Raw genomic sequence first — 24203 nt, 5'->3', positions numbered from 1 at the left:
TTCATTAGATTGGTAAGACCAGTAACCCCATTGTGTTCCACTATAGCTATGTTGATATAAATGCCTGTCACTCACTAAGAAATGTTATTTGTTATCTGGTGAAATTCTTATTTCAACTTCCACCTCAGTTTGGGTTTACTGAGTAAAAGAATTCATTTTCCTTATTTGTAATTTAGATCTAATTCCAGTAAGTTTCTGAGTTTTTTGTTCCAAGGGAAAATAAATGTAAAGCAGGATTATTGACAACAGAGACTGAATGAAAACTAATCAAAAGAACAAAGAAAGGAGTAAGCACTCGGAAATTGTTTTTAAAATTGCTTTAGCTTTTCGAGGCTCTTTGCATTTCCATATAAACTTTAGACTCAACTTACCAGTTTTACCACAAAGCTTCCTAGAATTTTGATTTTCATTGCATTGCATCCATGGATCAACATGGGGAGGAATTGACGTCTACCGAGTTTTGTGATTCATGAACGTGGTGTATCTCTCCACTTATTTAGTTCTTTAATTTCTTTCAATAATATTGTGTAGTTTCCAGCTTATAGGTCTTACACATCATTTGTGAATTATTTTTTGCTTGTTCTTTGATGCTACTATAAATGGTGTATTTTCTTTTTTTATTTCGATTTTCAATTATTTATATACTGAAATAGTTAATTTTTTACTGAGGTAATATTTATTTATAACATTATGTAAGTTTCATGTGTACGACACTGTATTTATACTTCTGTGTACCCTACAGCGTGCTCACCACCAAAAATTTATTTTCCATCGGTCACCATACATTTGATCTTCTTTACCCATTTTGCCCTCTTTCCTACCTCTTTCCCTCTGGTAACCACTACTCTGTTCTCTGTATCTACTTGTTTATTTTTATTTGGTTTGGTTTGTTTTTTTAATTTTTTTATATTCCACATATGAGTAAAATCACATGGTATTTGTCTTCCTCTGACTTATTTCACTTAGCATAATACCCTTATGGTCCATTCACATTGTTGCAAATGGCAGGATATTCTTTTTATGGATAAATAATATTCCATTGTTTTATATATATATATATATATATATATATATATACCACATCTTCTTTATCCATTCCTCTGTTGATGGGCACTTAAGTTGATTCTGTATCTTGGCTATTGTAATTAATGTGATGATGAACATGGGAGATGCAGGTATCTTTTCGGATTAGTGTTTTTGTATTCTTCGGATAAATACCCAGAAGTGGGATAACTGGATCATACGGTAGTTCTATTCTTAATTTTTTTAGGAATCTTCATACTGTCTTTCATAGTGGCTGCACCAATTTACATTTCCACCAACTGAGGGTTCCCTTTTCTTCACGTCCTCACCAATACTTACTTCTTATCTTTTTGATAATAGCCATTCTGACAGGTGTGAAGTGATATCTCATTATGGTTTTGATTTGCATTTCCAAGTAATTAGTGATGTTGAACATCTTTTCACGTGCCATCTGTTTGTCTTTGGGAAAAAGTCTGTTCACCTCCTCTGCCCAGTTTTTAATCAGGTTGTTTGTCTTTTTGTTGGGGAGTTGTATGAGTTCTTTGTATATTTTTGGATATTAACCCCTTATTGGATATATCATTTGCAAATATCTTCTCCCATTCGGTAGGTTGTCTTTTTTGTTTTATTTATTGTTCCCTTTGCTGTGCAGAAGCTTTTTATTTTGATGTAATCCCATTTGTTTATTTTTGCTTTTCTTTCCCTTGCCTGAGGAGACATATCTAGAAAGATATTGTTGTAGATACATGTAGATGCCCTTTATCAGGTTGAGGAAGTTTTTTGTTCCTAGTTTGTTGAAACTCTGTATCATTGAGTATGTGTTGAATTTTGTCATATGCTTTTTCTGCATTTATGGACATCATCATTTGGTGTGTTTTTGTTTTGTTCTTTAAGTTGGCTTAATATGGTGAATTATATTGCTTGATTTCTCAGATGTTAAACTTGACATTCCTGGGATAAACTCTGCTTGGTCATGGTATATTAGTGGATTTGATTTGCTAATATTTTGATACATTGTTGGGTTTGATTTACTGATACTTTATTAGGGATTTTTGCATCTGAGTTCATGAAGGATATTGGTCTAGTTTTTGTGTAATATCCTTGACTGGTTTTGGAATCAGGGTAATGGCCTTGTAAAATGCGTTGTGAAATATTTCCTCCTCTTCTTTTTTCTAGGCGAGTTTGTGTAGAATTGATATTATTTCTTCCTTAAATAGGGCGAATTCACTGAGGAACCCATCTGGGCCTAGAATTTTTTTTGCAGTAAAGTTTTTAAATATAAATTCATCTTTCATAGATGCCAAACTATTCAGGTTATATATATATATATTTCTTTCAGTGCGCTTTGGTAGTTGGTGTCTTTCAAGTAATCTGTCCCTTCATTTCATTGAAGTTGTTGAATTTATTGATATAAGCTTGTTCATAATAATTCCCTTATTCTTTTAATGGCTGTGTGATCTGAGTAATGTCTCTTTCATTTCTGATAATCAGTAAATTATGTCAGTTTTATTAATTTTTTCAAAGAAACTGCTATGGTTTCTTTGATTTTTCTCTGTGGTTTTCTGTTTTCTGTTTCATTGACTCCATGCGTATCATACCCTTTTGATTCATTGATTTCTTTATCATTGTTAATATTCTTTGTTCAGAAGTTTGTCCGATTTGTCTGATTAGTATAGCCACTCTAGCTTTCTTTTGATTAGTGTTTGTATGGTATATCTTTTTCCTTCCTCCTATTTGTAACTTATCTCTGTCTTTAAAGTTGATTTCTTACAGAGAGCATATAATAGGGACTTGTTTTACTGTTTGATCTGATAATCTTTGCTTCTAATTGCATTGTAAATTATTCATATTTAATGTAGTTACCAATATGGCATATGTTTTCATCTACCATCTTGGTAGTTATTTTCTCTTTTTTTCATTTTGAGTGAATTAATATAGTTTATAATTATATTAGGTTTAATTTCTCATATGCAAAATATCAGTTAGTATAACCCACATAAGAACAAAAGTTCTTTGGAGGAGAGCCTCAATAATGCTTTTAAACGTAAGGGAGTCCTGGGACTAAGAAGTTTGAGAATTGCTCAAACTGTTTGGACTCCAGTCTCTTCTATTTCCAGTCAGTCTTGACTCTACACAAGCCTACCAAATTAATACATCTTAAACAACTGATCACATTATCACCACTGCTTCAGAACTCAGTGATCTGCTCTTCTCTGCAGGATGAATCTCTGCACATGCTAGCATTGCATTTTAGGGTGTCTTAGGGATTTTATAATGTGAATCCAAAATTCACATTTTAGCCTTCTTTCTCATGATGATTGCTCTCACATACTTTGCATTTCAAACAGCATGTTCCCCCAAACACCCTGTGTCCTTTCCTGTCTTTTGCCATTTATCACACTTGTAACTCTGCCTAGAATGCCATTTTCCTATTGTCAAAATTAATAACTTTCATAGTGAATCTCTATAGCATTTACCAGATTCTCTTTTATATTAGTTATTTACATACACTCCTTGTTTTTATATTAGATATAATAAAAAATGTAACATTTTGCATTTGTATAATCCATCACGGTTTATAAAAGTCTTTCACGTGTGCTGGTCGTTTTTGTTTATTTTTATCCTTACAGTATTTAGTGAGGTATGTAAGACAGGTGTTGCCATTTTAAAGATAAGCAGAATAAAACTCAAAAGGTCACATTGTTTGTCTGAGGTCACATAATTATCAAGTGGGAGTCCTTTGATAACACTGCGCTACAGGGATCTTCCTACTCTGTCACATTTCCTCACTGTCGGCATGATAGAAACTTTACTTACTTTTTCATTTAATTTTTACCGTAACCTGCATCCCGGTCAATCCATTGATGTAAGTAGTGGTATTTTCATGTGTTGATGAGAAAATCGAGCCTCAGGAGGGTTATTGTAATATGTGGCACCAGGATGTGAACTCATGCCTTTTCTCATCATTCTGAGCTGGGCTCCTTGCCTACTTATGGCTATGTGGCTCTCACAGGTCATTTTAGAGCTTTACCTTCTTAGGACTGTTAATCATGAGGGCTAAAGGTTAGTTTAAATTCTCTTTGTTTAGAATGTGTCATCTGAGTTTTCTGATTTACTGAACTTTTTATTTGCACTGCTTGTGAAAATTTTGCAAAAAGAGGTTTATTTAGTAATTTTGTTTATTTTAGACAGTATTTGGCAGTTGTATTCAAAGATAAACCCCTGGAGTTATGGGATGTCAGGACCTGTACCATTCTTAGAGAAATGTCCAAAAACTTCCCTGCAATAACTGCTTTGGTAAGTTACAATTTAAGAAGTAAACAGTTTATTTAGGTATGTATATATGTGGTGAATATTTTTCTTTAGCTTGAATTGAAATCATTAATCCTGTGTATTTTCTTGCCAAAAATGTGTATTCAGAGAAGATGATCTAAACAAATGGAGACAACTCTTATTTTCTTGGATGGGTTAAGCTAATATTATATTAAATTCCAATTTAAATTTAATTTAGATATTTTGAAGAACATGATAAACATATTCTAAAATATTTATGGAAAAATAAAGGTCATAGTCAACCTTGAAAAAAGAGGAGTAATGTAGGCAGTATGGGTGGGGGTCGGACGCGTCCTACCCCATACAGTACATATTATTAAACCGTAGAAATAAAAGCAATGTCATATTGGCCCGAGAAAGAGAAATGGATCAGTATAATAAAGACCTCATTAACAGACCCATGAATGTTTGGGAACTGAATGTACAGTAAAGTAGCTCACAAACCTAAGAGGAGGGACAGACTGTTTAGTAGGCAGTATTGGGGAAACTGTCTCACTTTATGGAGAAAAATACTGGATCTCTGCATAATACCATATTCAGAGGTGGGCTTCACAGGATTAATGACCTAAATGTAAAAAAAAGTAAAGCTATAAAATTAATACAAATACAGAAGAATATTTTTCTATTCTGGGGCAAAAGAGGATATCTGAAGCTCAAACCAAAAGGCAAAAAAATTGAATGAATTTGATTATATCAAGATTGGTGCTTTCTATTCAATGAATCAGACCATTGTCAAGGTTAAATATAGAAGACAAGTTGAAAAAAGAAATTTTCCAGTGTCTAAGATGGACAAAGGGTTAACTAATCCCTCTAAGGGATTAGTATTGTAGGAACTCCTGCAATGAAGCGACAGCAGCCCCAGTGGAAGGACGAACAAGCATGTGAACAGTTAATGAATGGCAGGGAAACCTAAAAGGCCAAACAAGCATGTGAAGAAATGTTCAAACTCATAGGTTTTGGGATGTGCAAAGTAAAATAACCATGATATACCTTTTAGACTAACAAAAAGTGGAAAGCCAGGTAGCATCCCATGTGGGTGTAATATGGGCTATAGGAATTCCTTGGCGCTGCTGATAGGTATCTAGACCAGTGCAGCCATTCTGCAGAGCAAACTGGCAGCACTTAGGCAAACACAGACATCCTCTGTGTTCCAGCTGATCAGCTTCTGGTCATACAGGAACTTTTGTGAGGATATTGACTGCAGTGTAATTTGCCGTGAGGAGACTATAGAGACAATCTGGGTGTCTTTTGCTGGGAAACTAAACTAAACTAAAAACTAGGCTAAAAATTGGCAGATATACCTATGGAGTGTTACATAACATGCAGAAACAACAGAGGTGGGACTTGAATACATTGCACTGAGTAAAAAGAGTTAGAAACAGGATGAGATATATAACACACTACTGTTAATGCAGATCACAAATATGTGCATGTAAAATAACTACATGTTAAGAATTCATACATATGAGAGGATATTAGATTAAATGCATTAGAATAAGCAGGAATAAATAAATAAAAGGAGAGGTTTGGGGTGGACCTACAGATGATAATGGGCCGTGATTGGAGGAGTGTGATCATCTCACCTTGTGTACCTAAGGGGGAGGTGGGGAGGTAAGGAGTGGGAGGTACCATAATTAAATGTATTATTTTCATTCTGTAAAAGATGAAAGCATCAAAAGTTTAAAACCTGTTGGAGTTGGCCATTAAGCTCTTTTCCTTTAAGCTGTAATTGAAGATTAGAGGTAGATCATTAAAATATTCTACTATAAGCAGTAATGAAGATGCATTCATTCAACCTTTCTGAAAAAAGTAAAACCTAAGAACAAATTGTGAATTCATGTGTAGTAATAATAAGTGACGCTGGGCAATGGCGGGTATGCCCAGCTCTTCTGGAAGCGTTCTTTGACAGAGAAACTGATCACTTGCGGGCATGTCTGTCTTTGCTTCACAGGAGTGGTCACCTTCTCACAACTTGAAGAGCCTAAGAAAGAAACAGCTGGCTACCCGAGAGGCCATGGCCCGCCAGACCGTGGTCTCAGATACAGAGCTGAGTGTTGTTGAGTCATCTGTGATCAGGTACCCTGTTTCCGCCCCTGTCATTTGTAATAGCCAAGTCATGGTTGCGAAATTGACAAGTGTCATCCCAAGGCACCTCTAGTCTGCTTTTGAACATACGTTGATGTTTCAGTACATGCTCATATTACTATAAGGTTAGTTTTAGTATTGCATTGCTTGGTGCAGTTTGCAGCAGTAACTTGTGCAGTAACGCCTACACATCAGCACCCGTTAGTGAATGTGATCATTCTCAGTGCCCTTCTGCTCCATAAACTTCAGCTTCTGAAATTCAAATGAATGTAGCATGAATATCCAGATGGGTCCCATTGTCATTTATGTTCACCAAAGGAAACGTATTAGGGATTCTAACTTAGGTACCACCCCACCCCCATCCCCACTAAATTTACAAATAAAAAACTTCAGAGAGAATGATGAGTCGAGGTAAGGCCTCTGTTCTGCAGCAGAAACAGCAAAAAGGATTTTTTTCTTGTGTGAGGTCTAGATCACCACATTTTTCTGTTCAGGGTAAGTGTTCACTCGTGGCATTCGGAGTAATTTGTGTTTTCCTGTTATTACTAGGCAAAGATTAGTTTCAGCCTTTCTTTTTTTTTTAAATGGTTTTGACCCCCTGTTAATGCATCTGTATTTGGGGTGAGTTAATTAATTATGTCACTTGAGGGAAAAGAAATATCTTTATCTTATTTTCCTCTATCCCAAAGCTTGTTGCAGGAGGCTGAGAGTAAATCTGAACTCAGTCAGAACATCTCTGCCCGGGAGCATTTTGTGTTTACCGATAATGATGGCCAAGTTTATCATCTCACTGTTGAAGGAAACTCAGTGAAAGAGAGCGCTCGGATTCCACCAGACGTGAGTCCAACCTGTGACTAAACCTTCATTAAGATTTCTTATTAAAGTCCTTATTGGTTTTATATCCAGTGAAGCCATAGTTGAGTTTGAAAACTATCTCAGAAAAGTGTAATGTAAATAAACTTTACTAAGGAGCTATTAGCACTGATTAAACTTGTTCCATACTGCTAGAGAATAGCATTATAACTGTTTCGATTAAATACTTAACCGTGTGTTACTCATTTTTATCACTATAATAATCCATGAGGAATTATTTACATTTTATCTATGACAAGACTGAGGGAGAGTGAGTCACTGTCCCCAGGTTGCGCAGCCTAGTGATGGCAGAGCAGCATTTTAAAGCCAGGTCTGTCTGTCTGACTCTAGTTTCTCTTCTTTCCATTTCAAGCATTACCCTGAAGGATTTGACTAAAATCTAGTATTACTTTTGGGTAATAGTAATCAGGTTTTAGGTATAAAAATATTTATTAATATTTACTAACATATATATCCTCCTGTGGGCTTGTGGAGTTCTCTAATCAAGGTTTTGTGGTTAATTGTGTCAATGTGTATCTCACAGGTTGTTTTTAATGGATGGATGAAGAAAATGTTTTTGTTAACGAATAATACTATAACCGTTAACTGGAGGATGAGATGGTTTTTTAAATATATATATATTGATTTAAAATTGCCATCTAAAAATGGAATGTTGTAGGCGAATGCCAACCCTCATGAGGTTGCATGAGGTTGTTGGCTGGGGCAGGGGATCCCCTTCCCACATGGCTCACTCACATGGCTGTTAATGCTGGCCGTGATGAGAGGCCTTGGTTCTTCCTCACATGAACCTCTCCATAGGGCTGCCTGAGTGTCCTCAGACATGGCAGCTAGCTTCCTCCAGAGCGAGTGATCAAAGAGAGAGCAAAAGAAAGCTGCAGTGTCTTTTAGGACCTCGTTTTCAGAAGTCACATTTTCACAGTATGCTGTTGAGTCACTGTTCATTGTGAGAGGTGACTACCAAAGGACGTGAATACCAAAGGCAGAATCAGGTAGGGGGGTTGGCCTCTTAGGGGCTGGCTACCACATCTTCCTTATTAACAGCTTTAGAAGAATTGAGGGCATCCAAAAAACCTTCATTGATAAAAATTGAAACTAGCATGCGAAAGTGCTTTTCAAACTGTAATTACATTTTTACTGTTATATAGAACAAGTCATATCTGAGACTTAGTAATGTCTATTTTAAACTCTCTAATATTGCCAAAAGTTTTCACTAGTGTGAAAATAATGCAAATGTGAAAAATTGATATTTGGTAGTTATAAGTAGGAGCAGTAACTTTAAGTGTGTAGCAAGAAGAGCTGCGGTTAAAGGGTGTGGGCATAAGAGTTGCAGTGTAATGAGCTGTCCTCTGGAAAGTCAGTTTGCTTTCTTAGTAATATTCAGAGCTCCTCTAGACTCCAGAGAAGGACCCATCTGAACTCCGATAGTGGCACTTGCAAATAGCTCAGTCTCTTTGTTTTCTAATCACGTCACATTTGAGATTAGAATAGAAATAATCCAATAATTTTTGAGATTCTAGTTCCCCCCCACCCTAAAAAAAGTTAAAAATTTTTGAACATTAGACACATGAATTTTTCTCTTTGTAACTGCTTCTTTCAGGATTATCGCACCACACAGCTTTTAAGATTCTACACTGTTTTATGGAGATCTGAAGTCAGGATATAGCAAGTCTCTATTCTGCCTGCCAGATCATTTTATTCCACAGCTAGAAGCAGCTGCCTCAAGGAATGACCATCCTAATAAGGGTCCAGCCTTATTAGTGAAATTAGTGCATATTTTAGAGCACATTATTTTTAGGGAAAGAGAATTAAGCATCTACTATATAAAACATGAGAAATTGGTTTTGGTTCATTATTTTTATTTGCAGTAATCAAAATATTTTTCAATGACTAATAAACATGTAGAATTTAGGCAGAGGTTTTGTTTGTTTATTTTTTATTTATTTATTTATTTTTTTGCGGTACGCAGGCCTCTCACTGTTGCGGCCTCTCCCGTTGCAGAGCACAGGCTCTGGACGCGCAGGCTCAGCGGCCATGGCTCACGGGCCTAGCCGCTCCGCGGCATGTGGGATCTTCCCGGACTGGGGCAGGAACCCGTGTCCCCTGCATTGGCAGGCAGACTCTCAACCACTGCGCCACCAGGGAAGCCCTGTTTGTTTATTTTAATCCAATATTTATCTTACCTTCCTCCCAAATGTAAAGTGTTAAACATTTGTTTTGAGTTGAAACTTCCCCTGAGTTTTGGCCCCAGAACTAACAGTATATAAAAATGGAAAAGAAGCAGAAAGCTTGACATTTTAAATTATGTTCTCATGGAGAGTTTATAGTTGACTGACTGCCTTTATTCAGAAAACCAGACTAGCAGGAGAGAATGAATATCTTTGCTTTGCTGCCAGCCTTACTTCTGATCTTTTGAACATCATATTTTCCACGTAGGCAACATATCAATGTCAACTAATAATACTCTATCATAGAGTTTTAAATCTTACACTGGCTCTCTTGGGATTATTTGGAGCCACAAAGCGAGTTTGTGCCACATCCTCTGAAAGCACCTTAGGCTTTCCATACGGTTTATATCCCATCAACAAGCTCTTAGGTAGAAAGGTCTGAGCTGTTTAATTGTGCAGTTGTATTAATACATCACTTGTAATTCTAAGCTGGTAACACTTATTTCTGGGCAAATTTAAACTTTAATATTCTAATTTTTAGAAGTTAGAAACTAAGATTATAAAATGTAAAAAAAAATTTAAGACTGAAAAAGTAAATTTAAAGGCAAATTCTTAAACATTCTGTTAATATGGTCAGGAGAATAGAAATAAGATCTTTATACTATACAGAACTCTATTTAACATAGCTTTCTAAGTTTTTTATTAATTGAATTCATTAAAATACTTAATCCAGTTTTTTCTTCTGTTTCTTGACTAACACTATGATTTACGCAGTATTTGGTGTGTGTGCAAGTCTACTAATAGCCAATTTGGTAAACCCTTGGAGCTTTCCTCCTTACTATCGATGGCACGAGAGCTAAACACGTGAAGTTTTACATTGTTCTATAAATTAAGAAACAAGATTTCTTTTAATATAAGTAGAGAATAAGTAGAAAAGTAATTGAGCAATAATATTATTTAATAGCTAACATGTATTGACTGTTTACTCTGTGGCAGGCATTGTCATAAAGCCTTTACCTGTAGAAATTTATTAACAGTAATAGGAACTCCTCAAGTTCTGTGAGCTTACCGTACTTTATTGATGATAAATTCTAGACACAGAAAGATTAGTAAACATGCCCCAAATCACACAGCAAATTAAATGATAAAGCTTGGATTCAAGCCCAGGCAGCTGACCCCAGAGCCCAGGCTTCTCGGCTCTCCATCACATGACCTCTGTGCATGTGTTAGATCTTGAAGCTCCTTTCTCCCCACTTGGATTTATTACAGTAGTGTTTCATTCTTATATTTGTGTTTCCCTGTGTAACTTCTCTGCAGAGACTTCTGTGAATTCAAATTGTGCAGATGCCTTTAATACCCAGTATCTCTTCACCTTCCTTATTCCAGAAGGTATCAGTGAAGCTCTGGATCCCCTTTTTCTTTCTTTTGTTTTAATTGAAATATAGTTGGCATACAATATTATGTTAGTTTCAGATGTACTACGTAGTGATGGATCCTCTCTTTCAATAGAAAAATTGCTGAACAATTAGCTGTGAAACAGCTTTAAGTTTCCCCCAGAATAGATTTATTTATCCTTTTGCAGTGAGGGATAACTTGGAGACGGGAGCTCTCTTGAAAGGGTGTCCTTTCCTTCTCTTTTTTTCTTCTTTTAATTTTCTTTTCTCTGAAGTAGTTCTCCCTCAAAAGACATCCCTTTTCTATAACCCTAGTTCAGATAACAATGTCTATCTAATTGAAATCTCCTGGTTCTTCTTAGTTGAAATCGAAATGCTAGGTAGCTCTCGTAGTGTCTGAACTCTGTTAGTGTTTGATGACATTCTTACTAAAGCAAAACCATTTTTAATTAGGTTTTATTAAAATATCTTTATTACTTTATCACAGTTATTAAATAAAAATATTTCTCTGTTATGACTGCTTATAAGTGGTGAAATTGATGTGTATTTGTTGCTGTTGTTTTCTAGGGAAGTATGGGTAGTATTACCTGCATCGCTTGGAAAGGTGATACATTAGTTCTTGGAGATGTGGATGGAAATTTAAATTTTTGGGATTTGAAAGGCAGAGTATCCAGGTATGAGTCAAAAATGCAATCGTGTTATTTGGTTTAAAAAAAAATCTCTTGGTACGGTTCCATTGGAGGCTTGTGACTTGGTAATAAGCAGGGTCACCAAATATGGTCATGTGGAGCTTGGACCATTGGGTCTCTTGTCACTGAACTTGGGAGGAAGGGCCTTGAGCCAAACTCTGGAACATTCATAGAAGACCCTTATCTGCAGGTGGCTCATGCAGAAGTCCTGGGACACTATTCCAGCCATTGTTAAAGAGCAGACACTTTCTGTTATACGTGGCCCCTGTCCCAGAAAGCAGAGATTCTCCTGTCACATCACTAGACCTTGTCAAAAACAGAAATAGAAAGAGACATTGGACATATCTCTTGATGATGAGATATTACTCTACTTCATATTGGTGTTTTGGTTTTTGTTTGTTTGTCCTCAGAGGAATACCTACACACCGAAGTTGGGTGAGGAAGATTCGTTTTGCCCCTGGTAAAGGAAACCAAAAATTAATAGCAATGTACAATGATGGAGCTGAAGTATGGGATACTAAAGAGGTAGGCCCAGCTCCACGTGGGTACACTGCAAATGAAGCTGCTGGCCACAGGAACTATGTATTTTTTTCTTCCTTCTGATTTAGAAATGAAAACTATGTAATGGGTTTGTCAAGCGTATTAAAAGTTTTCTTCCTTTAAAATTTTTCTTTCACAGTATTTCTGTTTTAAAGGTGATAGCTCAACAGATTTTTAATGTTATCACTATCTTTGGGACCTTTAAAATGCAGTCTGCATGTGGAAGGTAGACTGCCAAAGACTGTTCAGTTTTGAACGTAAACTGGACCTTTGCCACAGGCGCTGTCTTTCCTTGACTGTTTAATCCAGAATGATTAACATCTTCCTTTTCTTTGTGAAAGTGACAATCAAATTCACTCTTGAAGGTTCAGATGGTGAGCAGTTTAAGAAGTGGAAGAAATGTAACCTTTCGGATACTGGACGTGGACTGGTGTACATCAGATAAAGTGATCCTGGCTTCAGATGATGGGTGTATCAGGGTCCTGGAGATGTCCATGAAGTCCACCTGTTTTAGGATGGATGAACAGGAGTTAACTGGTATGGAGTTCTAGGGAAAGGATGCTTGGAAACCTGTCTTTATTTTGCACCAGCTGCTCTCTTCAGGGGAGAGAGATGCTTCTGTTTCATCTCAGTCTTGCTTTCTAGGAATCTGAGTTTAAGAAAATATTATATATTAACTTAAAGCTTGAGTGTTTTTATTGCTGAGATGCTAGACTCTTTGTAACTGCAGACGTCAATCATTCCCTGACTCTGGTTTACCAAGCGCCCCTTCCTTGACCCTTTTCTGAGTGCTCTGTCAAAAGATCAAAGATGTTTACATTTATAAAAATGGCTTCTTCAGACTTTAGGAGAACTCATTAGAGGACATAAATCTAGTGATAAGGTGCTGCTGGCTTTTTAATAGTGAGCCTTATATCTTTCTCAACCATGCATCATGGAGAAATCACTTTGGAAAGTGTTCTGAGTATCATGAATTTTGATGCCCATCTTATGACTTGTTAAAGGGCCAGTCAAAACAAAATTAGATGATTGCACTACCTTACCCTTTTTTGTATGGTTTTGTATGGTTTATGCTTCGAGATTTTTTTTTCCAGGATGAAAAATATTTTAGCAAAAATAACTGTGACTGTAAAAGAAGGATGAGAAGTTTGTGAATGCACCCATCAATCTACTTGAAAATCAGACTTCCTTCATTAAGTTTTCTCCAAGCATATATTTGGTGTACACTCTAAGCTATCTGATCTGTAAAAAATTTCATTAGAGAATTGTTTAGTCATTTATTGAGTTTCATCTTAGAAACTGTCAGCTCTGGGAATTGTCTGTACCTTTGTAGAGTCAATCTTCGGCACATTCAGAGGCAACAGTGTTTTGAAAACCTGCCCCTTCATGTTATGTTTGTGCTTGAGGCACTACCAAGTTGTTGTTTGTGTTGGCTGGGCTACCTTACGTTAGGAGTGCTTTTGTTTTTGTCACTGCCCCACCCTGCCACTGTATTTGGGAACCACCACTTCTTATTCTGTAACCGTGTCTGCCATCTGCTGAGGCAGAAATTGAGCATTGCATTCCCATATCTGTCCTTGAGACACCTGCCAGCTCTGCGGAAGTAACAGGACTTCCTCCTAGGGAAGGACAAGCATAGATACTATTTTAAACATAAAGTTATTAAGGAAATGGAGGGAATTTCAAGGATGATTTTTCTTTTAGTTACTAATTCTAGGTAAAGAAGTGTGCAAATATAATCTAAATGTTTGAGAAGCTTTTCTTTGACCTTTAACTTAAAATTTGTATCTAGAAATCTCCATAGCCAGGGTACTTATTTTTAAATTAAACTGACTACAGAATTAGAGCCCGTCATTAGCACATGTTTAATACCATACCCGAACGGCTGGCCTGCAGCCAGATTTTAGATCACAGTTTTCTTTTAAAGTTTTCCTAATACTAAAAAAAAAAAAAAATTATTCCTATCCAATCTCTGTTGGTGTGACCTCAGCCAGAAAGGGAAAAATTTTTAAATTATAATGGGGAAAGGACAATAAAATTGTGCATATTTCCACATATTGAACTTTAAACTCAGAACAACACTCAATAAATGTTAAAGAATAAAAACTGGTGAGAGTGTAAATATGGAGTTAGGAAAAAGATGTCTGTGTTTGCTGCCAGATATGTGCTGATTTGAGCTTGGAAAAATATCAGTCTGTTTGATATAATATTCCTATTCTGAGGAATTAGAAATGTATTTTGGACTTACTGATGTCGGATAAAAATAAAATCATTTGAGGTCATGTGCAGTGATATAATATTTAATATATTTTCTTCAACTCTCCTTGATGACAAGTAGAAAAATCATAATACATCGATTCAAATACGTTTTCTTAGAATAGCTTAGATAGTCTTCTTCTTCCACCTGGCCTTTATTTACATTTGTCTGATACCTCCCCCAACCCCCCATAAAGGGGGAGGTCAGACAAATGTAGAAAATTGGAATCCCTGTTTTTGAGTTGGAGAATCCTTCTTGCCCATACTGCCTATTATCAGGGGCATAAAATGGCATAAAACAATATTCTTTTTAGCAGCATCTAAAAGGAATTCAAGAGTATGAGACTTTAATAACATTTAGTATGATGCTGTTTCCAAGCACTTTAAATAGTATCACTATGGTGTCAGAGACTCTTCAATCTTGCTTTCTCCCCAACTCTTAGCCCCTGTGTCGTAAGTAGTGATTACATTGAATATACTCTCGATGAGTTGCCACCAGACTTACACACCATTCTCTGCTGACTTCTCTGTAAACTGTCTATAGCTGAAGCTTTATAGTAGTATAAAATTTTACTTATTAAAAGCAAAAACTGTTTTCTTGTCTAGAACCCGTGTGGTGCCCGTATCTCCTTGTTCCAAGGGCCGCCCTCGCCTTGAAAGCTTTCTTATTACATCAGCCTTGGAATGGACGGTATTCTTTAGACATTTCTCATGTGTAAGTTTTTTTGCATTTTTGTTTTCCTTTCCTAGTTGATTTAAGATTGAAGGACACCCATGAAAATCAGCAGTGACCTGTCTCCAGGGCCTATAGGGATTGCAAACTTAAAACCGAGCTGAGGCAGTAATGGCAGACACACTAAAAGAATCACTGATTTGCCTCTTGTCTTCACCCCTCTGGGGACTTTGGGGAAGCGTGAGCCTGTGGACAGCTGTGAGTACACGTGCTGCTCTCAGGTGGCTTTGTGGTAGTCTTACTGTCTGAACATGGGGCATGGCATACTGAGTGTGAAGAGGGCCAGTTGAGACCAAGAGGAATTTGGGGACAAGATTAATTCTTTTTAGAAGCAGCATGAAGGGGCCTACTTCAGAGGTATTTTATGTTTTATAGTCTGCCTCATTGCAAAAAAATATTCACATTATTAGTGGTTATTAGTTAAACTACCACAGGTGTTACAGGACTTATGCCATGTGGAATGCACAGATAGGCCTGGGTTAGGGGAATTAAAAAGATAATAATATGATGAGGTATCTTTTCTCCAAGAAGTATCTACTTAAAGAAATGAATGGTCATTTTGCAGAGCAGAACAAGCAGATTCCTTTAGTCATTGCTAAGTTCCTTATTAACATGAATCTAAATCTAATAGTTTTTAGAGCTCACTGATCAATTTTCTGGTTTCTTGAAGGCCAAGGAGACTTTACTCATTTCTTGGTTTTGACTAAATAACATAAAAGCAGACATTAAAGATGATTGGTAGGTTCCTGAGTAGACTGTTGCTGTTTTGGTCTACAACCAGGTTTTTAACCAAGGACTACAAAGAAGTTATTTCTATATTAATACAGCTTTTTTTCTGGTGAAGAAATAAATCGTAAGTGAAATAAATAAATTGTAAGTGAAGAGAAAATGAACTCATTTAAAATCTTTTCTTGGTACAGTGATTATCCAGAAAATGAAGAAATAAAGAATCTCCTTCAAGAGCAGTTGAACTCATTGTCTAAGTAAGCACTCTAACTATGTTTTATTAGAAGATAAGGTTATGAAAAAGAAAAACATAATGATTTAGGCTTTTTAAAATTAAAATAAGCTTTGTTTTAGAAAATATTTAGTAGCCCACGGAGAGACCATTCTGTTCACAGAGGTGACTTTCGAATCTTTGTCTTGTGGAAGTAAGGTTCAGATTGCTGTGCAGTGGACGTCTTATAGCCCAGCCTGCCTCCAGCGCAGGTCCCCTGCGAAGCCTCGTGTTAGAGGGTGTACACAGGGCGATTCTTGTGTGTCCGCTTCCCTCTCCTAAAGTGAGCTCTCTGTGTCAGGAGCTGTGTGTGCACTATTCTGGCTAAGAAATTAACATGCTCCCTAGAGCCAAGAGCATTTAAAAATATGTACTGGGAATAATATTGGAAAGGAAGTAGAAAAATATGGGTCCACAAGGAGTTCTTGGTAAAACATAACATGTTTTTGCAATCTAGACTCTGCCACATGTATTTTAATACTTAATAAATTAACGATAATAGAATATTTTATTGATGTCAAATTCGAAATAATTACTTTATTGTTTTCTCTCTTCCAAGGTTAGCCTTTATGTTTAAATGGAAAAGAATAGATTTAAAGACTATCTTCCCTTCTTCCTGATTTATAAATATTCTATATTTGGCTATTTTAGAAATAGCAATTTATAAAAACACTAGCCTTTCTTCCTTAAATATTTTAATTTTTGAATACGTTCAAGAATAAATTCTGAATGCATCGTCTCTAAAGTATGTACTGTTCCTGATGATTATCAGCAAAATCGTTTTATCAACAATGACATTCTTGTTCCTATAGTTAGACAGCTGTTCATACTTTTAAAAACATGAGTTGAACTGCTTCAAGAAGCAAGAAGGTGAATCACAATTAGAGCCTTAAGCTGTGGTGGTTGATGGGTACTGCTTCTCCAAACCTAGATACACTCTAAGCCCTGTAAGCTTTTGCAGTTTCAGGGTCACAGCAAAGTGAGTTCTTTTGTAAGTTCTAAGCATACCCTTTGGGTAGGATGTTTCATTTTAAGAGTTACTGATTTATCTCCTTTGTTGTTGGATTCAAAAATATCGTCTTGCCTTTGTCTGCATTCCTGTCCGCAGTGACATAAAGAAACTCTTGCTCGATCCGGAATTTACTCTCTTGCAGAGATGCCTGCTTGTTTCAAGGTAACTGTTTGAAATGTTTTGTGTAAGACACAGGGAATTTCAGGTTAACTCATTTCTTTTATTAAGGTTGTTAGTTAAGACCAGACTCTTTCGGATTTTAGAAAATATATCAGTTCATCCTTTATAGTTGGCTTACAATTAATTTTGAAAGTAGTACTACAAATAGGAAAAAAAACCCTCACATTTTAAGCATGAGATCTAGGCCTTCTCTATTGAAAAGACTCCCTCCTACAGACAGCTTTTTAAAATATCAGCTACAAAGTGCATAAATATACCTATATATATTGGTGTACCAATATTGGTAATAAATGTACCAATAACTTATATTTAGAAGTAATAATCTCTACATTCTTACTGTACAGTAGAGTTGTCCCTTATAAAAAAAGACATTTCCCTCCACTCCCCAGAGAATAAATAGCATATTATTTCCACACCTTATCTAGTCAGTTATTCCAGAGGAACTTCTTCCTTAGTTGGTCCAGATTGAAAGGTATGCTAATGGCAAACCAGGTAAATAATGGCCCAGGCTTAAGAACCATGGTGTTCCTCTTAACACAGAACAAAGGGGGATTTGGGTCTGAAGGGGCCTCATGCAGTCAGAGCCCTGTGCTGTTTGAGACCCAGTAACAGGGCTGGAGGACTTGCAGCTTCACCTCTTCCACCCAGCCTGGCACGTGGTCTTTCACATGCCAGCACCATGCTCCCAGCACTTGAAGCTACTGTGGGAAGTAGCTGCTGTGTGAGTTCAGCGGAAACTTTGGTTTCACCCTTGCCAGGCTTTACGGCGATGAATCGGAGCTGCACTTCTGGACTGTCGCTGCCCACTACCTGCACAGCTTGTCCCAGGAGAAGGCAGCAAGCACACCAGCTGCTAAAGAAACTGCTCCTTGGGACAAAGTGAACAACCCACTAGATATATGTTACGATGTGCTCTGTGAAAACGCCTATTTTCAGGTATTATGTTTCATATATTAAAAACCTTTAAAGCTCTGTCTTTGTAAGTATCTTAACCTTAGGAAACTTTCACACTAAATAAAGGTCCATGTGATAGAAATGAGTCCCTTGGCACATTCACATTAAAGGATTGACTCAGTACTTGAAAAGCTCATAAATGCTTACAGAGTTTTTTAATAGACATTAAAATTTTATTAACAGTCTTCTAATTTTTTTGGTCTTAAAATTTTTTTTCAACTTGGTTCATTTTAATTTTCTCATTTTATTAATTTTCTGTAAATAACAAACAGTTTACTTGGTTTAAATTTGCTGTTCTATATATATAAAGGTAGTTTCATAATTTTTTTAACTTCCAGTAGAGTTCTAAATTACACACAGAGATGCTTCTTCCAGCCCTACTGAAGTGGCAGTTTCTGTAAGCAGACTTGCACACAGACTAGAATACATTCCAACACTGTTTCTCCTTAGATTCTTATTAAACTTATTAAACTTATTAAACTCCTTAGATTCTTATTAAACTTATTAAACTTATTAAACTATGAAGCTGATTAATAACCTCAGAAGTCAAAGTAATGTTTACTAAAACGACTTTAAGTATAATTTAAATAAGTCAAAAGTTTTAAAATCCAGCCTCAATTTTCTCTCTCTTTTATTTTTCTACTCTAGAAATTTCAGCTGGAAAGGGTTAATCTCCAGGAGGTGAAACGGTCAACTTATGATCATACCAGGAAATGTACAGACCAGCTACTTCTCTTGGGTCAAGTATGTTAGTTTTTATAACTCTTTTCATGTTTCAGGGAGTTCCTAGTTGATTAGTAATTTACAGCATTACTTATGCCACACACACACACACACACACACACACACACACACTATATAGTGTTTCCTTAAAAGTATAAAAGTATAAGTATAAATTATGCTTTCTTTCGAAATAAGACCAGCAAACATTCTGAGAAAGCAAAGATATATATGGTTAACCAGCTTGTAATTTTGGCTTCCATAATGTCACATGAGGCCTAACTAGCTTTGTTTTGTTTTGGTTTTGTGTCTTTGAATTGACTGGCGCAAAGCTTACATAAGCACCTGTATAAACCAGAATGTGGTTTTACATTTGTCCTAAAGAAGCAGTGTTGTACTTTTGTTCAACTTGTATATATGCAAACAAAGTGTCCACGAACATTTTTGAGAAAAGTCCTCTTTAAGCTGAAAACTTCAGTGTTCCAAATTATGAATATTAAAAGGTTATGTTGGAGGAAAATGGCCTCGTAATTAGAAGAACTGTTTCTCTTATTAGACAGACAGAGCTGTGCAGTTGTTATTGGAAACAAGCGCAGATAACCAGCATTATTACTGTGATTCACTGAAAGCCTGCTTGGTCACAACTGTCACCTCGTCAGGTCCCTCCCAGAGCACCATTAAGCTCGTGGCAACTAATATGATTGCCAATGGGAAATTGGCAGGTAAGGCATGTTTTGGGATATATTCGTTAATACTCTGGAAAATCAGACCCACTCCTGGAAGGTAATTGGTTATTAGGGATATTTCTTTCTTTTTTATATACACTGGAGAAAAGTAGAAAGATTATTGCTAGCAGTTGATAAGATGACCATATAATTTAATCATCTAGACCAGAGTGCTTTTTAAAGAGTAAATGGGGCACTATTAATAATTGCCAAGACAATAGGCATAAATTGGATAAACCTGGGCACCCTAAATGCTGAAAACCAGTGAGTGAGGTAGGCTTTACTTGTTTGTTTTCTGCACTGTGTTTGTACTTCCAACCCTGTTCATTTGAGTGGTAACATTGTAAAGCCCTATTTTAATATTTTATTTTAAAATTTAAGTCAGTAATGTCTCCAATAGGTAGGTATAAAATGTCCAAGACCAGATGAAGTCAAATGGTGATTTTATCCTTTAGTGACTTGTCAGAAAGACAGCTCCAGTGTCACTTGTGGGGCTGCTGTTCTGTCTTCCAGAGGGTGTTCAGTTGCTCTGCCTGATAGACAAAGCTGCAGATGCCTGCCGCTACCTGCAGACCTACGGCGAGTGGAACCGGGCAGCGTGGCTTGCCAAAGTAGGTGATTCTAGTAGGTGCCTTGAACATTTGGGATAGAAAGTTCAGTCTTGAACTTTGGACTCAAGATTTAGAAGCATTTTTGTGGCTGCAAAGCAGCTTTGCGAATATTTTCTTGCAACTTTCATCCTCTTATTCTTTGAGTATAAATTACATTTCTTATTGCAAATTGGAGGTTGCATTCGTAGCAATTAAGTGAAAGCAGCTGCCTCCTCTCCCTACTGGGGTGTGAGCCCAGACTCAGCCCAGAGGTGTTGCCAGGCCTGTCGGTCCCGAAGGTGTGGGTCCCCGTCACTGCTGGTCGTGGTGCTGCAGCATCAGGGGGTGTGTAATAAAGCAGAGCCGAGCTTTGTTTCATAGGAACAGATCCCATTTCGATTCAATTCTTTTCCTTTCTGTAGTGCAGGATGTCTCTGTTTTTAACGTGGGCGTCTTTCCCAGGTCCGTTTAAATCCAGAAGAGTGCGCTGATGTTTTAAAGCGCTGGGTTGACCACCTTTGCTCCCCTCAAGTGAACCAGAAGTCAAAGGCCCTCCTGGTCCTCCTCTCCCTGGGCTGCTTTTCCAGCGTGGCTGAGACGCTTCACAGGTACACCCAGTGCCCACAGCTGGTCAGGACCACCCGGGATTAACCACCTTACGCTGTCCTGAGGCTCTGCCGGGTGGAGGGTAGTCCTCGGTGTCGGGAGTGAAGGGAGAAGCATACATTTTAGGTTTATTTATAAAAGAAACCTAAAGGGATGGAACAGTCTGTGTTTATTAATTCTTCATTTGGTCTAGGAACTGTGTTATTTTCCTACCAATATGCTAGTCACACCTAACAGGTACCTGTTGAAAAAGAATATTAAACAAGTCTTCAGAGAATTGGGGACAATTCATCTTTGAGTAGAGCAACTGAGATGAAGGCTAGAAGGCAGTAGGAAGGGTGAAGAAAGTGTGGCGAGTTGGAGGTGTCCCCTCTGACAACCTTGAAGGGTAATTAATACTCATCACTTGTTATAGGACATTTTATTTATTTAAAATCTAAGGGAGGTAGGTTGAGGCAAATACTACAAAAGCTTACTTGTTAAATCTGGGCAGTGGGTACGTGGATCTTTGTCCTATCTCTGTAGATTTCTGTGAAATTCAACGATTTCACAATTTTTTTTTAAGTATTAATAAAAAAGAGCGGGAGGTTGGGGCGTGAGAATTCTCCCTTCCTTTCCTCTAAGCCGGGGCTGAGAACGGTGCTGGTGTGACTTACGCAGCACTTGGGCTTCCGGGGAGAGTGTGTACAAGTCTTTACATAGAAACACGCCCTGGGACGGTTCTCTCAGATACCATAAATTACAGCACCTAACTCGTGTTCTGTTGAGCAGCATGAGGTACTTCGACAGAGCGGCCTTGTTTGTGGAAGCTTGTCTCAAGTACGGTGCGATTGAAGTCAGCGAGGACACAGATATCCTTTGCCGGGACATTTGTGCTGAGGAGGAAGCAGATGCCGTAGTGGGTTTTAGAATCTCTCTCGGTTGTGCTGCCGGGGAAGAGCTATTCTATCGAGAAAGATCTGTATTCTGACCCTCCAGAGCCAGGAAAGAGGGAGAAACGAGAGGGACGGAATCAGAAAGAAGGTGGTTGCACCACCGGCATCAGCTGTGAGATAGACGGAGGGTCAGGAAGGGCTGTAAAGGGGAGGGAGCCCGAATTTTGTAATGTTTTGTTTGAACTTAAAAAGAAGATAGAGGAAGACTAGTTTAGGAAAGGTAAAGGAGGCTGCTACTGGAATAAATGCATATTGGAATAGAATAAAAAGAAAGACTTGCTGTTATCCATAGGGACAGTCTAACATGGAACAAGACACAGCAGCACTTCAGAGAGACGTGTCGTGCAGGCAGGTCACTGTGGTCCACGTATGACCAGGAGCATTTCAGTTCTTCTACACGTCACTTGAGTTACATGTGTTTCTTTGAAAAGAATGAGCTTGAGAATCCAACTCCCAGGTCCTTGTTTTTGCAGAGGCCTTGTTGTTATATCATTGCACTTCTTCTTGAATTGTTACATTGTGGCCTCATTTCTACATGTCATGGTTTTGATTTTCTGTATAATTTTTTACAGAAAATTAAGCTGAACTCAGTGTCATATATCTAGGCACTGGGGAAGTTGGCTCTAGTTTGTAGGAGCCATTTTGGATATCAGAGCACAGTGGAACAGGGCTGTCTAAAATCCCAACACCCAGCTATCTGGAGCTCTTGCCTTGGGGCAGGCTTTGTAAATAGAACCTCTCAGTGAAGCTCATCTGCCTCTTAAACCACCAGCCTCTCCGACTTTCAAATGGCATGAGGGTATGCATGTGAGTTTCACTTCTGTCATCTTTCTTTCTCCAGTCATTAAGTGCATTTAGACCTTGGAGAATCTGGGAGGATGTTAGTTGGGTCTTGTAGAAGGACAGGCTCTGGGCTCAGCTGGTGCAAGTGCAGGGACATTACACACTGAAACATCGCCTCCCCCCGCCAGGAGTTGCCCTCCCCCAGGGAAGAGGTACCTGTGCTTCTCCCGTGCTGCCCTCCCGTGGACACTCCAGCAGAGCTGGTCATTGTTTCTGGCCTGTGGGAAGCTGGTGGAGCCCTTTTTGCCCTTCTTTTCCTTAACGGTGGTTTACAGAAACTCATCTCCGCTATATATGCGGATTATGCCCGAAGTTTGAAGAACCTCGGTTTTAAACAGGGAGCGGTTTTTTTTGCTTCAAAAGCTGGAGCAGCTGGCAAAGATTTATTGAATGAGCTGGAGTTTCCCAAGCAAGAACTGACTGAAGAGTGACAAGTCAGCATGTACCATGGCACGCGGCCTCACGAGCAGTCGGCCGGGGCATTGGTCTGGCTGTGGACGGTCACAGCCCAGGCTCATGATGATGCCGTCCCTGCCGGGGTCCTTGTGGGCTGTTTCACTACATGTGCACAGCAGTATGTGAACGTTTATGCTGTCAGGAGCAGGTTCTAGGACCTGTATTTATCTCAGACAAAGATGGGAACGCTTCAGATTTTGAAAGTATAACATTTTATACTTTTGGAGACAGTTTTAAGAGTCCCTGGAAACACTTTTAATTTTTTTAAAACTTAAGATCCAAGAAACTGAATTGCTTTTCTCATTGACTAGATTAAAATCTATAGTAAAAGGAGTTTGTGAGACCTATTCTGAAATCTGTGCTTTGCCTGTGTTTATATACAGTCATTCCAGGTACAAACAGAGCAGAAACATTTAAGCAGTAAACGTGACTTACCATAGCATTCCTTGTTTTCTTACCTTGAAAACAGAACTGTTGATTTCCTGATTTAGGCAGCTGCTAAATTTTGTAATTTCAGGTTCATAGGCTCATAGAGAAATTGTAAGCTTTATGTTTTGTCCAGTATGTGGAGTCTTGTATATTTTGGATTTTAACTCCAGTGATGTGTCACAGTAACCTCCTCTCTGAAGGCACTGTTCTTTAATATTCTTTGTTTTCTTCCAATGACTGAACTATATGAGATGTGACTGCTATAAATTATCGCTAAAAATTTAAATGTGTATAATTTACAGAAATGATAAATAAAAAGGGACTTCATTCCAGCCAGGCCTTTGTGTTCTCTGAGCTGCTGCGCACCAGGCCGGGTGCTGGGCTGGTGCCTCAGGAGTCCGTCGAGCTGCCGGCCCTCCAGCATCCGAGCCACTTTGCTGAACCCGGAGAACCTGGGCTGCGGGGGCTTGGACCCCAGCATAGAGCTGCCTCTGAGTTCCTGGGTGGGCAGGGCTCGGCTTGTGGCTCTCAGAGGTGAGGAAATGGCCTTCCTTGTCTTCTCCTCCTGGATGTCCACAGTGGCACGTATCGTAACACCCACCAGGAAGTGTTTTTAGATAAAATCGTAGTCTCTACCCTTAGATATCAATCAGTCTGCCCCATCG

The 24203-nt window shown here is 38.0% G+C and overlaps 1 protein-coding gene across 3 annotated transcripts in view; it reads left to right on the top strand.

The window, feature by feature from the left end:
- The window catches only part of WDR11 (WD repeat domain 11), a 56060-nt gene extending 32204 nt beyond the window's left edge, over window positions 1-23856 (top strand). For 2 of the 3 annotated variants that reach the window (XM_079899229.1, XM_079899228.1), the window contains exons 14-29: window positions 4212-4320; window positions 6308-6432; window positions 7131-7278; window positions 11441-11547; window positions 11973-12087; window positions 12468-12639; window positions 14965-15073; window positions 16012-16074; window positions 17197-17262; window positions 18039-18216; window positions 18883-18978; window positions 19511-19676; window positions 20193-20290; window positions 20732-20877; window positions 21647-21727; window positions 22928-23856. In XM_079899229.1, coding sequence (XP_079755355.1) covers window positions 4212-4320; window positions 6308-6432; window positions 7131-7278; window positions 11441-11547; window positions 11973-12087; window positions 12468-12639; window positions 14965-15073; window positions 16012-16074; window positions 17197-17262; window positions 18039-18216; window positions 18883-18978; window positions 19511-19676; window positions 20193-20290; window positions 20732-20877; window positions 21647-21727; window positions 22928-23084 — 1936 coding nt within the window. In that variant the 3' untranslated portion in view covers window positions 23085-23856. Of the gene's footprint in view, window positions 1-4211; window positions 4321-6307; window positions 6433-7130; window positions 7279-11440; window positions 11548-11972; window positions 12088-12467; window positions 12640-14964; window positions 15074-16011; window positions 16075-17196; window positions 17263-18038; window positions 18217-18882; window positions 18979-19510; window positions 19677-20192; window positions 20291-20731; window positions 20878-21646; window positions 21728-22927 lie in introns of those variants that run through there. The other variant, XR_013824169.1, reaches the window with a different exon arrangement.
- The last annotated feature ends 347 nt before the right edge of the window (window positions 23857-24203 follow it).

Source organism: Stenella coeruleoalba (genome assembly GCF_951394435.1).
Source record: "Stenella coeruleoalba genome assembly, chromosome: 16".
Classification (NCBI taxonomy): Eukaryota; Metazoa; Chordata; class Mammalia; order Artiodactyla; family Delphinidae; genus Stenella; species Stenella coeruleoalba.
The sequence above is the reverse complement of the archived record's forward strand: the minus strand, read 5'-3'. Positions and strand labels throughout refer to the sequence as shown.